Source organism: Eretmochelys imbricata, chromosome 14 (genome assembly GCF_965152235.1).
Source record: "Eretmochelys imbricata isolate rEreImb1 chromosome 14, rEreImb1.hap1, whole genome shotgun sequence".
Lineage (NCBI taxonomy): Eukaryota > Metazoa > Chordata > Testudines > Cheloniidae > Eretmochelys > Eretmochelys imbricata.
In genome coordinates, this window is record NC_135585.1 from 50,058,095 (window position 1) to 50,073,081 (window position 14,987).

Sequence of the window (14,987 nt, forward strand, 5' to 3'; positions counted from 1 at the left end):
TCTGTCTCTACTGTCCTTAAATATTTAAAATACTGTCTGATCCCACCCTAAATTTCCCACCAGTGAAAATTTAAATTGATAAAAATTGGAATAAAATGCTTAAAACCCACATTTTTGTGCACTTGTGAAAGTTTAAATCGATAAGCATAAAAATTGCTTAGAAATAAACATCTGTCAAAATTTTATATTAAAAAATGAATTCTACCAAGCCTGACTATCACTCCTTAGACACACAGACCCACCCTGCTCCTGCAAGCTCATCAGGACAGGGGGATGCTGATGTCCACGTGGAGCCCCGGTGACCCTCCACACCAGCACAGGGGGCTGACTGCAGGACCAGAACACTAGTGGTCTATTTTTCACGAAACCCTCACAGCTGAATTGTTACCAGTGGGCTCCTTCCAATTCAGCGAACAGTGTGCATCAGTTCCAGGAAGGGAAACACCCAATTGTTGCTGCAGGCGGGGCAGAGTGTGAACTCAGGAGGAAATTGAAACTTCTTAGTTCTTACCCGGTTACACTGCCGAGAGGGAGCCATGGCTGCAGAGAACCCCGTGGAAAGTCTGCAGGAGGAAGCGACATGTCCCATCTGTCTGGAGTATTTTAAGGACCCAGTGATTACAAACTGTGGGCACAATTTCTGCCTAGCCTGCATCAGCCAGTGCTGGGAGGGACCCGACACAGCCACCGCCTGCCCTCAGTGCAGAGAAACTGTGCAACAGAGAAACCTCAGGCCCAACAGGCAGCTGGCAAACATGGTAGAAATCGCCAGTCGGCTGAGTTTACAGGCAAATGAGGCAGCGAAGGGAGCAGGAGGAGATGGGGTGTGTGGGGAACACCAGGAAGCTCTGAAACTGTTCTGTAAAGAGGATGAAACTTCAATCTGTCTGGTTTGCCATCTGTCCCGGACTCACAGAGCTCACACGGTGGTTCCCATAGAGGAGGCTGCCCAGGAGTACAAGGTAGGGAATTGCTGTCAAGTTTAATGGGTAATAACTTTGGATTTTAATTACAGGCTAATTTCACTGAAAGTTACATTGAACAGGTCAGCTCTGTAAAGCCTTCATGGTATGGGAGATGCTGTAACAAAATAATTAATTTGGCAGTTTGGCAACAGAGGCAAAATATAAAACTCTTTACAGACACCTCCTGATGTGGGAAACTTTTCTGAGATGCAGAATCCTTTGCAAACCCAGCTTTTTTTTTTTAACACAACGGAAGCTGTGAAATGCTCATTGAAGCTTGACTCAGAAGAACTGCAGACCGATCTATATGAATATGTTGCCCTCAGCCTGGAGAAGGGGAAGTTACAAGCTGTTCTTGTTACTGATTTGTTTAATTGAGTGACCAAAGAGATTGAAGTGTTCTCCGACTGGTTTTTGAATGTTATAATTCTTGACATCTGATTTGTGTCCATTTATTCTTTTACATAGAAACTGTCCAGTTTGGCCAATTCACCTGTGCATCTACCAATGTGATATATGCCATCATGTGCCAGCAATGCCCCTCTGCCATGTACATTGGCCAAACTGGACAGTCTCTACGTAAAAGACTAAATGGACACAAATCAGACGTCAAGAATTATAACATTCAAAAACCAGTCGGAGAACACTTCAGTCTCTTTGGTCACTCGATTACAGACCTAAAAGTGGCAATTCTTCAACAAAAAAACTTCAAAAACAGACTCTAACGAGAGACTGCTGAATTGGAATTAATTTGCAAACTGGATACTATTAACTTAGGCTTGAAAAAGACTGGGAGTGGATGTGTCACTACACAAAGTAAAACTATTTCCCCTTGTTTATTTCCCCTCCTACTGTTCTTGAAAAGTGCTGGAAATGGCCCACCTTGATTATCACTACAAAAGGTCCGTCCCCCCACCAGCTCTCCTGCTGGTAATAGCTCACCTTTCCTGATCACTCTTGTTACAGTCTGTATGGTAATACCCATTGTTTCATGTTCTCTGTGTATATAAAATCTCCCCAGTATATTTTCCACTGTATGCATCCGATGAAGTGAGCTGTAGCTCACAAAAGCTTATGCTCAAATAAATTGGTTAGCCTCTAAGGTGCCACAAGTCCTCCTTTTCTTTTTGCGAATACAGACTAACTCGGCTGCTACTCTGAAACCTGAGGCGCAGAGAGTTGCCCAGGGTCATCGGTAGATGGGAACAGAACTGAGGTCTTCCTAGACCAGGTCCAGGGCCCTAACTGCTAGACCATGCTGCTACCCTAGTGTCAGTCCCACCCCCGATGAAGTGTGTCCATTAGCAGGGAAAAGTACCTTGATAAAGGCCCCAGACCCAGCAGGGAGATTAAATTTCTCACGGGGATTCTGAATTCCTGTGCTGCTCCATGGGGGGTTAAACTCAGATGCTGCCGGCCTGCACTAGAGGAGATCACTGGGCTCAACATTGTGTGGGACCCCGAGCACCTTCAGTCCGCACACAACAGGGCTCCAGACAGCTCAGGTCCATGCCAAGTCACACTGGGATTAGACTGGATAGCAGCAAAATTAACTCCTGGGAGGTGCTGACCGGTGCTAGTCTGACCTGTTCTGGTGTGTACGTGGGCAAGGCCCAGCCAGAGTGGTTCCATGAGTCCCACCAGGCAGCCTTTTGAAATCTCCCAGAGTCCACTGCTTCCGGGATCTTTACCAGGCAATGGGACAGTGGGGTACCTGCCCAGGGGGCATTGCCATGGAAAGGAGTCAGGACAGCACTGGGCCAAACCCCAACCCGTTCTTCATACAAATCTGCATCATGTCTAATTAGGGAGGTCACCGAGGCTTCCACAAAGCATGGGACATCCCCACGCCTGCCTGCCTGGGCCCATCCTCGCCAGTATCAGTTGCCCTGTGTGGGCCCCACCACCGCCTTTGTGAGTGGACCACCCATCTGCATCACTGTGCATGGAAGTGCCACCCCCAGCCCCACCCCCACCCCCACCTCAGAGGTGTCCTCCTGCATCCTCAGTCTCCTCCTCTTTCTTTTGCACCAGACAAAGCCACGTCCAGTGCTGGGTCCCTGCCGGACAGGGATAGGGCTCCACAGAACTGGGACCGCGCAGCTTCAAACCAGACGAGCGGCCTCCCGACGTCTCATGGGCTTTGCCCTGGTGCTTAGACCAGCTCTGTCCAACCAGTGCAGTCCCCAGGGCTGCAGGGCTGAAATCCCAGCCCATATTGAAACCCTGGTGGCTTCTGGGATTTGTATCACTTTGTTCATTAAACCTTCTCAAAAACAGATATATTGATTCTCCCCCATGTGACTCCAGTGCCCTGGTATGTGCTGTACCACTGATCAATTCATAAACACCAGTAAAGCTTGGTTATAATTGAGATCTCTCTCATTACTAAAGAGAGTATAAAAGAGTATAAAAATATTGCTCGGGCATGTAGGAATGAAATCAGGAGGGCCAAATCACACCTGGAGCTGCAGCTAGCAAGAGATGTTAAGAGTAACAAGAAGGGTTTCTTCAGGTATGTTGGCAACAAGAAGAAAGCCAAGGAAAGTGTGGGCCCCTTACTGAATGAGGGAGGCAACCTAGTGACAGAGGATGTGGAAAAAGCTAATGTACTTCATGCTTTTTTTGCCTCTGTCTTCACGAACAAGGTCAGCTCCCAGACTGCTGCTCTGGGCATCACAGCATGGGGAGTAGGTGGCCAGCCCTCTGTGGAGAAAGAGGTGGTTAGGGACTATTTAGAAAAGCTGGACGTGCACAAGTCCATGGGGCCGGACGCGTTGCATCCGAGAGTGCTAAAGGAATTGGCGGCTGTGATTGCAGAGCCATTGGCCATTATCTTTGAAAACTCGTGGCGAACGGGGGCAGTCCCGGATGACTGGAAAAAGGCTAATGTAGTGCCAATCTTTAAAAAAGGGAAGAAGGAGGATCCTGGGAACTACAGGCCAGTCAGTCTCACCTCAGTCCACGGAAAAGTCATGGAGCAGGTCCTCAAGGAATCAATCCTGAAGCACTTAGATGAGAGGAAAGTGATCAGGAACAGTCAGCATGGATTCACCAAGGGAAGGTCATGCCTGATTAATCTAATCGCCTTTTATGATGAGATTAGGTTCTGTGGATGAAGGGAAAGCAGTGGATGTATTGTTTCTTGACTTTAGCAAAGCTTTTGACATGGTCTCCCACAGTATTCTTGTCAGCAAGTTAAAGAAGTATGGGCTGGATGAATGCACTATAAGGTGGGTAGAAAGTTGGCTAGATTGTCGGGCTCAACGGGTAGTGATCAATGGCTCCATGTCTAGTTGGCAGCCGGTATCAAGTGGAGTGCCCCAAGGGTCGGTCTTGGGGCCAGTTTTGTTCAATATCTTCATAAATGTTCTGGAGGATGGTGTGGATTGCACTCTCAGCAAATTTGCGGATGATACTAAACTAGGAGGAGTGGTAGATACGCTGGAGGGCAGGGATAGGATACAGAGGGACCTAGACAAATTGGAGGATTGGGCCAAAAGGAATCTGATGAGGTTCAACAAGGATAAGTGCCGGGTCCTGCACTTAGGACGGAAGAACCCAATGCACCGCTGCAGACTAGGGACCGAAAGGCTAGACAGCAGTTCTGCAGAAAAGGACCTAGGGGTGACAGTGGACAAGAAGCTGGATATGAGTCAACAGTGTGCCCTTGTTGCCAAGAAGGCCAATGGCATTTTGGGATGTATAAGTAGGGGCATAGCCAGCAGATCGAGGGACGTGATCGTTCCCCTCTATTCGACATTGGTGAGGCCTCATCTGGAGTACTGTGTCCAGTTTTGGGCCCCGCACTACAAGAAGGATGTGGAGAAATTGGAGAGAGTCCAGCGAAGGGCAACAAAAATGATTAGGGGTCTGGAACACATGACTTATGAGGAGAGGCTGAGGGAACTGGGATTGTTTAGTCTGCAGAAGAGAAGAATGAGGGGGGATTTGATAGCTGCTTTCAACTACCTGAGAGGTGGTTCCAAAGAGGATGGTTCTAGACTATTCTCAGTGGTAGAAGAGGACAGGACAAGGAGTAATGGTCTCAAGTTGCAGTGGGGGAGATTTAGGTTGGATATTAGGAAAAACTTTTTCACTAGGAGGGTGGTGAAACACTGGAATACGTTACCTAGGGAGGTGGTAGAATCTCCTTCCTTAGAAGTTTTTAAGGTCAGGCTTGACAAAGCCCTGGCTGGGATGATTTAATTGGGGATTGATCCTGCTTTGAGCAGGGGGTTGGACTGGATGGCCTCCTGAGGTCCCTTCCGGCCCTGATATTCTATGATTCTATGATTCTATGAGACTGACCCTGATTTGGTAACAAGTCTGAATATGACACGCTCCCAGTCTCTATTAATGAGGTTTTATCTCCTTGGTGGCCCTGATGTCACAAAGCAATTAGAACCAACAGTCATCTTAGGTTTGGGTGCAAAAACACTCAGTTCACACCCCTCTCAACCCTCAAAATGAAACCTCTTAAATCCTTTCTGTTTCTTCAGGAAAAACTTCAGGCCCATTTGAAGACTCTGAGGGAAGAGAGAGAAAAGCTGCTGGAATCAAAAGTGACTGGAGGAGGGAAAAGCTGGGAGTATTTGGTAGGTGCCTGTTGTTATTAAGCAGCAGGGACTGGCCGTGGGAGGTCTGTTTGGAGGCAGATTCCCCTGTGGCCTTGATGAATGTGGGCTTGTGTGTGTTCATCCCTGATCATGGATTGCTGGGTTAGATCTATGTGTAGACAAGCCCTAAGCTTCCATTGCAGTTATGAGTTAATGTCTAGCCCTTGTGGCTTTCACATAAATCCTCCCCAAGTGAACTGAATGTCCCTGTGAGGTGCTGTCCACTGTGTCTGGTCATTTCTTGCACTAACATGATCTTAGAATTTTCAAAGAAGATCTTCCTCTTGCACACTCAGCTTTCCATTAAAGGGCCCCAGGATCCATCCGTGTCCCTGACCAGCCCTTTCCCTATTTTCATACAGATACAGACACAAACCGAGAGGCAGAAGATTGTGTCTGAATTTCAGCAACTGCGGCAGTTCCTGGAGGAACAAGAGCGACTCCTGCTGGGCCAGCTGGACAAGTTGGATGAGGAGATTGTGTGCATCCAGAATGAAAATGTCAGTATATTCTCTGAGGAGATTTCCCATCTCAGTGAGCTGATCAGTGAGCTGGAGGGGAAGTGTCAGAAGCCAGCAAGTGTATTCCTGCAGGTGAGACTGAGTGAGAAACACCCCAGATCCCCACACAGAGAAGGGAGGGCTCCTGAATCATAAGCACTGGGGTCCAGCAGTCAGAGATCTTGGTGTAACTCGGCGTGTCCATTGCTGACATGTGAAGTACTATTGTTCTTTGCAGAGACACAGACACAGAGATATGAGAGAAGGAAAAGTCCCATTAATTCAGGGAATCCATGGCCCTGGGGCCAGGGTAGGGTCTCTCTTCCCCCAAACTTCCTAAATCCCTTCCCTGGGATCCCCTGTGTGTATCAGAGGGGACTGATATTCTTTTCTCTCTCTCTCCTCTAGGATGTCAGAAGCACCTTGAGCAGGTATGTGGCTTTCTCTCACTCCCCCTCACACTTCACAGTGTTGGGAAAGAGCTTGGAGATTATGTTAGCACCACATCTCCCCAGGGCTCTATAGCAAAATGTGTGGGGAAGGTCACATGCTGGATACAAATCTCTCTGAACAACTTTATCCAGAGGTTCTCACCCTTACACAGAACACTCTGGAATTATCCATTCAGTGGGAAAGACTGACCTCAAGTATTTCCTAAGGATGTCACATCCCTGGGGGACTGGCTGCTTCAGGATTGTGGGGATGGAATATGGGCCTGTCACTGCTGGGGACCCTGGTTACCATTCAGCCCAGGGCAGCCATGGTCAAGAGTCTTTCCCACCTGAGGACTGTCTGGAGACCTGTGTGGAATGAGCTGCAGAGAGGGGAGTTGGTGTCTTAGTCTAGTGGACCGATTTCTACAGCACTTCACGTGGGAACCTCCTGTCCATCAGAGCATGGAGGCCAAGGAGTGAATTGGCCATGGAGACTCAATTCCCCTTTTGTCCCCAGAGCTGATCTCTCCAGGCCAGAGTTGAAGAACATTTATTGGTCCTTTGAGGGGAACATTTCATGGCCATGGCCTGTGCTGCACCTGCTCTGAGGCTGGGAGAAGTCGAGGAATTCTAACTCCAGGCCCATTAGAGCAGCGACTCACTAACAAAAGCTTATAATCAGTCACTAAATGCAACATAATCATGTGAAATTTTTTCTCTCCAGGTGTGAGAAGGGGAAGTTCCAGCAGCCAGAGGAGATTTCTCCTGAACTGGAAGAGCAGGTCCGTGGTTACTTCCAGAAAACTCTTGCGCTATTGGAGACTCTGAGGAAGTTCAAAGGTACCTAGAAGGGATTTAGGCAGGGAAACTGGGTTAAGCATCTGAGACTGTGGGAAGAGAATGGCGCTGGTCAGTTGGGTCATAATTAGTTTATCAGCTTGATTACCTTGTTTGACCATTCTTTTAGTATCCTGGGCTTCCTTCTCCATGTGTGGCAATATCTTTTCAGGACGAAATCTTCCCATCTCTTCTGAGGGCGGCTGAGTGGTTGTTTCAGTTCCCATGGGTTATATGATGCTTCTATTTAAAATTGTTGGGTGAGAAGGCCACGCACTTGGGGTCCAAGACTCTCAGGTTGATTAATTCAACCTCTTATTTGCTCCAAAAGTATGTCTTGCCATGACAATTACTGCTCAAGTAAGAAATGACGGACGTGCTGAAAGAAATACTGCCCAGTTACCTTCTCCTGGGGCAAAGGTCGGTCATGATGCATTTCTCCTTTGATGCTCTGACTACTCCATACAATGTCCGACATATTATACACATCCAGATTATATACAGTATTTATTAGTTCTTTTTCAGTCACCTTTGTGTGTTATGAATAGTAAGTGTCTTGCCTAAATCATGCACTGCACCTGCATGAACTTTTTAATTGGCAGGGCTTTTGCTGTCCAAGCTATTTTCATGTTATTCTCTTTTCTGATTCATTCATCACCACCCAATACACTGATGTGCACAGATAACTTTGACCTTTTCTCCACATAGGGGTTTTTGGACTTTGCCAACTGCTCCTGGGTGGTACATTTTGGGTGTCTGTTGTCTTTAAGCACATTGTGTGGTCAAAACATCTCTTTGTCCCACATAGCAACTTATGAACACATCACTTAATAACAAGGACACTTAAGGCAACGTTTCCCTTATGTCAAGTAAACCGCTCACCAGGCCAAAGCCAAGTCAGTCAGTACAAATGCACAGTCTCGGTCTGTCCAAACTTATGTATAAGAAATGACCCTTGTACCAATTCTCGATACTTAATATAATAACTCGTGGAAAGAAGACAAATGGAGCGGATGTAGCAAGGGCCCAGGCATCAGGATGTCTCACGTTAATTCATGATTTACCAAAGGTCACAACCAGTGATGAGCTGCCAAAATCTTAACAACGGGTTCCCTCCTCACTCCATGAGGGGGTTGTTGCCCACCCCCGCCCCCCGGGACTCCTGCCCCATCCACCCCTCTCCCCTGTCCCCTGACTGCGCCCAGAACTGGGCAAGAGGGTCTCGTGGGCCACCGTAGTGGGTGCCCACCCCACCCCTAAGAGCCGGAGGGACTTGCTGGGGGGCGAGGTGGGGATTCCCGGCGGTGCTTACCTGGGGCAGCTCCCAGGAAGCATCCGGCAGGTCCCTCTGGCTCCTAGGGCTGGGGAGCGTAGCTGGGGGGGAGCAGGGGGAGCTGCTGGAGCACCCACGGGGAAAATTTGGTGGGTGCAGAGCCCCCACCGGCAGCTCCCCGCCCTGCGCCCGGCCCCAGCTCGCCTCCGCTCCGCCTCCTCCCCTGAACCAACCATCCTGCTCTGCTTCTCCGCGTGCCCCGCTTCCCGCGAATCAGCTGTTCAGTGGGAAGCCAGGGAGGGCTGAGAAGCAGGCCGCAACTTCCTGCTCAGGCCAAGGGTGGCGGAGGCGAGCTGGGGCAGGGAGCAGTTCCCCTGCGCCCGCCCCCCTCCCACCCCCGGTTACCTGCTGCGGTGCAGGCGGCCCTCTTCGCGCTCCCTCCCCCCGCCCGAGCTCACCTCCTCTCTGCCTCCCTGGGCCAGAGCGGGAAGGCGCCGCTTGCTTCTCAGCCCGCCCCGGCTTCCCACCGAACAGCTGATTCGCGGGAAGCGGGGGGCGGGGGACGCGGAGAAGCAGAGCGGGGCGGCGCGTTCAGGGGAGCAGGCGGAGCGGAGGTGAGCTGGGGCCGGGGATGGGGCAGGGAGCTGCCGGTGGGGGCTCTGCACCCACCAAATTTTCCCCGTGGGTGCTCCAGGGCTGGAGCACCCGTGGAGTCGGCGCCTAAGGCGCCACTTTGGGCCGGTTGTTAAATTTAGAAGCCCGTTTAGAACCGGTTCTCCCTCACAGAACAACCGGTTCTAAAAGGGCTTCTAAATTTAACAACCGGTTCTAGCGAACCAGTGCGAACCGGCTCCAGCTCACCACTGGTCACAACATTCAACACTCAGTCCCAAATTCAGGAAAATGGCCTAAGTTGGGGCACCCGAGTTTCCCTCTCCCAGCTGGAGAGCTGCAGGACAGCTGCCCAGAGCCGTGTAGCCTCCAGAGCTGCAGGGGGAGTCAGGGGGAGCCGCAGGAGACCAGCCCCTCTGAGAACCAGGCCCCAGGTGCCTAAAGGTCGGCACCCAAAATTAAAGATCAATCGTTACACCTGGACCCAGCCCAGCTCTGGTCCCGTACGCAGCTAGTCTGGGCCAAATGGGCGGTAGGGAAGGAGAAGCCCCCCCCCCCCGCCCCCCCCTCACGGTGAGGGATCCCTCCAGCACCGGAGCTTCTGGTGCCTCCTCCCCAGCAGCTGCAGGCACAAGGCGGGGTCCTGAGAGGGCTGGGAATGGGGTGGGGGTGGCGAGGACGGGTGGAAGAGGGAGGGGGGTGGATGAGGGATAGAGGGCCGTGGGCCGTGTAAAGCTGGGCCTCTGACACTCTGCACCCTGGGCAAGACCCATGGTTTTATATTAAATACCTGAGTGTCTCTCTGCCTGTCTCTCTGTCACGATGAAAACACAGTTCTAGGAGTTCAGAGTGGGGACGCTGTTGTAAATATGAAAGCCTGAAATCTCCCCCCTCTTCTCCTTTCCCCCTGCAGACACTCTGCCGTCTGAACTGGAGACAAAAAGAGAGGAACCACTCGGAGCACACAGACAGGGTGAGACTGCAGCCTCTTTCCAGCCCTGGCCCCTCTCAGACCCCACCCCTGCTCCCCTTCCCCCGAGGCCCAGAGCCCAGCTGTCACCCAGGGCGCTCAGGCGGCCCTGGGGAACCCTGCACCCTCCACCTGCCCTGGGGTGGTGCGCTCTGGGGAGTGGAAACATGGGCTGGGGGCTGCTCCCAGGCCCCCCAGACACCAGCCCAGGGCAGGTGGAGGGTCAGGGGCTCCCCACAGCGGCCAAGGCTCCCAGCATGGCGAGGGGTCAGGGCCTCGATGGGAAGAGGAGTCATGGGGCAGGGCCACGGAGTGGGCAGGACCGCAGGCAATGGGCCCTTGTGCCCCCCCCAAACTTCTACCAAGGTTCCAGAACACCTAGGGGGGATCCCAAGCCGACATCACACAAATAATCCTGGTTTCAGAGTAGCAGCCGTGTTAGTCTGTATCCGCAAAAAGAACAAGAGGACTTGTGGCACCTTAGAGACTAACCAATTTATTTGAGCATAAGCTTTTGTGGGCTACAGCCCACTTCATGCATGCGTCCGATGAAGCGGGCTGTAGCCCACGAAAGCTTATGCTTTGTTATGAATTACACCTCATAGGACACGCACACAACTGCTGCGAATTATACCTTGTAGGACACGCACACAAATGCTACGAATTACATCTGGTAGGACACGTACACAAATGCTACGAATTATACCTGATAGGACACGCACACAAATGCTGCGAATTACACCTGATAGGACACGCACACCAATGCTGCGAATTATATCTGATAGGTCACGCACAGTTCGAATCTAGGCTGAGGCACATAAACAAAGTCCACAACTGCAGAGTTCCCAAAAGACACTAAGTTTATTACGCTCGAGCATGGTGCCCCCCTGCTAGCCAGCGGGGGACCCTGAATACAGATTATACAAAGGTTATATACTTTTTAGCAAAGCATGTTGCCCTCGTGCATCGGAAACCTTAGCCAATAAACAAACCCTTGTCTTATCTACCACCTATCCCTGCTTGGTGCATTCCTCGTGCTATACCAGTATGTTAATTACACAGCATGGTCCTAAAGCCATGCATCAGTAACTTTTATTATCAGGATGGGAGGCCTCACATCAAGGCCAAGAGACAGGGAGTTAGAGACTGACAAAAATCAGATACTGGGAGTCAAGGCAGGCTGGAGACAAGGAGGAGGATTTTCACAGGGATTCAGTATCTAAGGATCACTCCTCCTGGTGTATGATGTGCTGGCATTTAAACAATGGTGGGTCAGATGTGCTAACTTTTCCTTAACAGTTTAAATAAATTTGTTAGTCTCTAAGATGCCACAAGTCCTCTTGTTCTTTTTACAAATAATCCTGACACCAACCTGAGTGCTGAGTTCATGCCCAGCCCAGGCTGCTGAACTGAAACACTCTCCCTGAGCAGCACCCGAACAGAGCTCCCTGCCCTGAGGCCTGACACACCCCTCTGCTTTACCCAGAGACTCCCCATCGCGCTTCTCCAACATCTGGCCTTTCCTTTGGGCAGGGCTGGGCTCTCCCATTGGGGCTGCTCCCTGCTTCCTGGATTGGGGAGATTCTCCCCCTCTGATGCTGGCAGCTCCTCCTTTCTCTCTAGGCTGGGGATGGGGCTATCTCACCCAGTGCTGCCTCCTACTCTGGTCTTAAGCGGCTCTTCCCCAATGACAGGTTTCAGAGTATCAGCCGTGTTAGTCTGTATTCGCAAAAAGAAAAGGAGGACTTATGGCACCTTAGAGACTAACCAATTTATTTGAGCATAAGCTTTCGTGAGCTACAGCTCACTTCAATGAAGTGAGCTGTAGCTCACAAAAGCTTATGCTCAAATAAATTGGTTAGTCTCTAAGGTGCCACAAGTCCTCCTTTTCTTCTTCCCCAATGCTGCACCTTCCTCTCTGTTCCCTGGCCTGGGAGTGGAGGCTGCCTTAAGGGATGGAGTTTCTCTCTGGGTTTTTAAACTGGTACCTGCCTCCTCTGTTCCCTCCTCAATAACAGCTTCTGATACCTTCCTCGCTGTGTCTCTGCCGCTGGGAATGCAGCAGCCCCAGCAGGGGGAGCTGGGAGCTGAAGTTTTTGCAAGCAGATGAGAAACAGGCTGAGGAAGTGCAGTGACATCCCTGCTCAGCCTCAGGTGCCCAGGATAGAGGCAGCTCCCTAGGATCCAGGCCTGTCCCAGCCAGAATAGGGCTGCTGGGGAGAGTGAGAAATGGCCCCAGCTGCCCCCAGGGCCGAGCTCTGCCCCTCACGCTCTGATTCTCTCTCCCCCACAGCGAATGTGACTCTGGATCCAGACACGGCTCAGCCTGACCTCATTCTGTCTGCGGACTGGAAGAGTGTGAGATGGGAATACACACGGCAGGATCTTCCCCACAACCCTGAGAGATTTGACACTGCTCTCTGTGTGCTGGGCTGTGAGGGATTCACCTCGGGGAGACATTGCTGGGAGGTGGAGGTGAGGGGTGGGGAACGCTGGGCTGTGGGGGTGGCCAGAGAGTCTGTGAGGAGGAAGGGGGTGATCAGCCTCAGCCCTGAAGGGGGGATCTGGGCTGTGGAGCGGTGGTGGGGTCAGTTCCGGGCTCTCACCTCCCCTGAGACCTCCCTGCCATGGTACCGGGCCCCCAGCAGGATCCGGGTTTGTCTGGACTGTGACCAGGGGCAGGTGACATTTATCGATGCTGGTGACGAGGCCCCGATCTTCACTTTCCCACCGGGCTCCGTCCCTGGGGAGAGAATCCTCCCCTGGCTCTGGGTGGGGCCAGGATCCCAGCTCCACCTGTGTCCCTGAGACACAGGGTGGGGTGTCAGGGTGTGTGTGTGTGTAATATCCCACTGTGGGTCCTGAGATCAGCCTCTCTGGCCTCACAGTCTGTATGACCCTGGAGGTTGCTTCGGGTCTCAACTCTGTGCAGCCTCAGGACTGTCAAACCATAGAGAGCATTCAGTGAGTGAGGCAGAGAAGCCGATCTCATTGCCCTAGAAAAAAATGCTGATCACGCACTGGGGGGACGACTCCTTTCCCCCCGCCCATCGGCCGCCCCGCCAATCAGCTCATCAGCATCCCCTCCAGAGCCTCCCACCCGCCACCATCCGCTGTTTCGTGGCATGCCGAAGGCGATGGGTGGGGCGGGCCTGGGCAATGCATGCCAGGCTAGCCGCCGAGACACTGCTCTGCATCCGTGCGCAGCAGCTGCCCGAGAAAGCCTGGCTGGGGAGGTGATTTCTCCTCCCGACTTGGGCTCAGCTGCCAGAGTTTGGCACCCGAGCCCAGGTAGGGAGTGGAAGCGGCCTTTCCAGCCGGACTCTCTCAGGCAGCTGCCCCAGCAAGAGGGGCTGGTGTTAAAAGGCGTCTTCTTCCTTCTCCTCCCTGGGCTCCTGCCCGCCAGGGACAGCGGCAGAACATGCCGTGAGGAGGGGCCAATGCAGCGGGAGGAAAAAGCACACACACACCCCGCAGGTAGCATGGGGCCGGGAGAGCGCGGTGGCCCCGAGGCTGGGTGCAGGAGCACGAGACCCGCCCTTTAGATCGTGCCCCCCCCCCATTACGGGGAGACAGCAGTTGAATATGGAGCACCCTGGGGGAGGGGGTGAGAAGGGGTGGAGTGGGGGGTGGGGCATAGGATGGAGGGTGGGGGGTGAGCACCCTCCGGAAAATCTAGAGGTCGGTGCCTAAGTAGACAAGCCGATCTCATCACTGCCCCAGGAATTGTGCAGCCTGTTTGCCACTGTTCTCTATGGTCCAGGAGGACTCTGGGGATCCTGGGTCAGACAGTGACACTGAAACATGAGGGGGAACAGCCCACTGGGCATGGAAAAATGGGTTTCTCTAGCCAAGTTATCCTAGCCCCTATGGCCTGGAGGACTCCTGTCTACCCAGCCGTCTGGCCTCTTAGCTCTGTGAGCCCTGGAAGCTCCTCCCCACTCCCTCCCTGCAGCACCATGGATGAAGGGATGGGGGCGGGAAGGGCCAGTGGAACTACAGAAGGAGCAGAGGGGCAGAGGTGGGGGCTGGGCAGGGAGTAGAATTAAGAGCCGGGCTGGGGACAGGCAGGTGTGGGGTGGAGGGACACAGATTTAATTAATTGTGGTTTTGGGGAGAAGCTGGCCCAAGAGGGGTTTCCCTGGAGCTAGCTGGAAACACAGGGGCTGAGGGATTGGCTGGCAGGTGTGCGGGAGGCAGGAAGCCAGGAGAAGCAGTCGTGAGCCTGGTCTCAGCAGGAAACTGAGAGACAGAACTTGCTTCAGGGACAGGGACCCCTGGAAAGGCAGACGTGCATTTCTGAGTAAGGAAACTGCCGGCTGCTGTTTGTTTCTACTGTGTTCAGGGCACAGGAATGTGCGGACATTGTAAATAATAAAGATGCCACCAAAGAAATACCTGACTCCAATAATCCATCCCCCTGCCAGTGGAAGAACCTAGCAAGGCCCCAACACTGGCTAACGGCTCAGGTCAAAGGAGCGATGGTGCAACCCGGGTCAGAATCCAGACCTGTGGTGGCAAATGCGTTGGTGGGAAACATTTGCGGGGAGCTCCAGCAGCAAAGAGCCTGTGCAGAGGGGCGGATTGCTGCTCATTGTGGACGTGAGCATGTCCGGCTTTGTGTGCTTAGCAGGCCCCACTGTGCCTCCTCTCCGAGCTGACACGCCTCTCCCCAGAGTCAGACAAAACCCAAACATGGATCCCTGGCTCATATTTCCCCCCAGCAGAACCAGCCCACACAGTGATGATGGGCTCAGTATTGGCCCAAGGAGAAAAA

At 52.3% G+C, this 14,987-nt stretch overlaps 1 protein-coding gene across 1 annotated transcript; it reads left to right on the forward strand.

Annotated features, from left to right (window-relative positions):
• Window positions 1–516: 516 nt before the first annotated feature.
• On the forward strand, window positions 517–13,801 carry LOC144274532 (zinc finger protein RFP-like). Its single transcript, XM_077833410.1, has 7 exons — window positions 517–962; window positions 5,468–5,563; window positions 5,947–6,177; window positions 6,493–6,515; window positions 7,243–7,358; window positions 10,154–10,213; window positions 12,504–13,801. Exons 1-7 carry the CDS (start codon window positions 537–539, stop codon window positions 13,016–13,018), a joined length of 1,467 nt encoding a protein of 488 aa, XP_077689536.1. The 5' UTR covers window positions 517–536; the 3' UTR covers window positions 13,019–13,801.
• Window positions 13,802–14,987: the final 1,186 nt, after the last annotated feature.

Coding starts and splice junctions, on each gene's coding strand:
- LOC144274532 (XM_077833410.1), top strand. CDS start 537: ATGGCTGCAGAGAACCCCGTGGAAAGTCTGCAGGAGGAAGCGACATGT. Junction 6,178..6,492: donor CAGCAAGTGTATTCCTGCAG/GTGAGACTGAGT, acceptor TCTCTCCTCTAG/GATGTCAGAAGCACCTTGAG. Junction 10,214..12,503: donor ACTCGGAGCACACAGACAGG/GTGAGACTGCAG, acceptor TCTCCCCCACAG/CGAATGTGACTCTGGATCCA.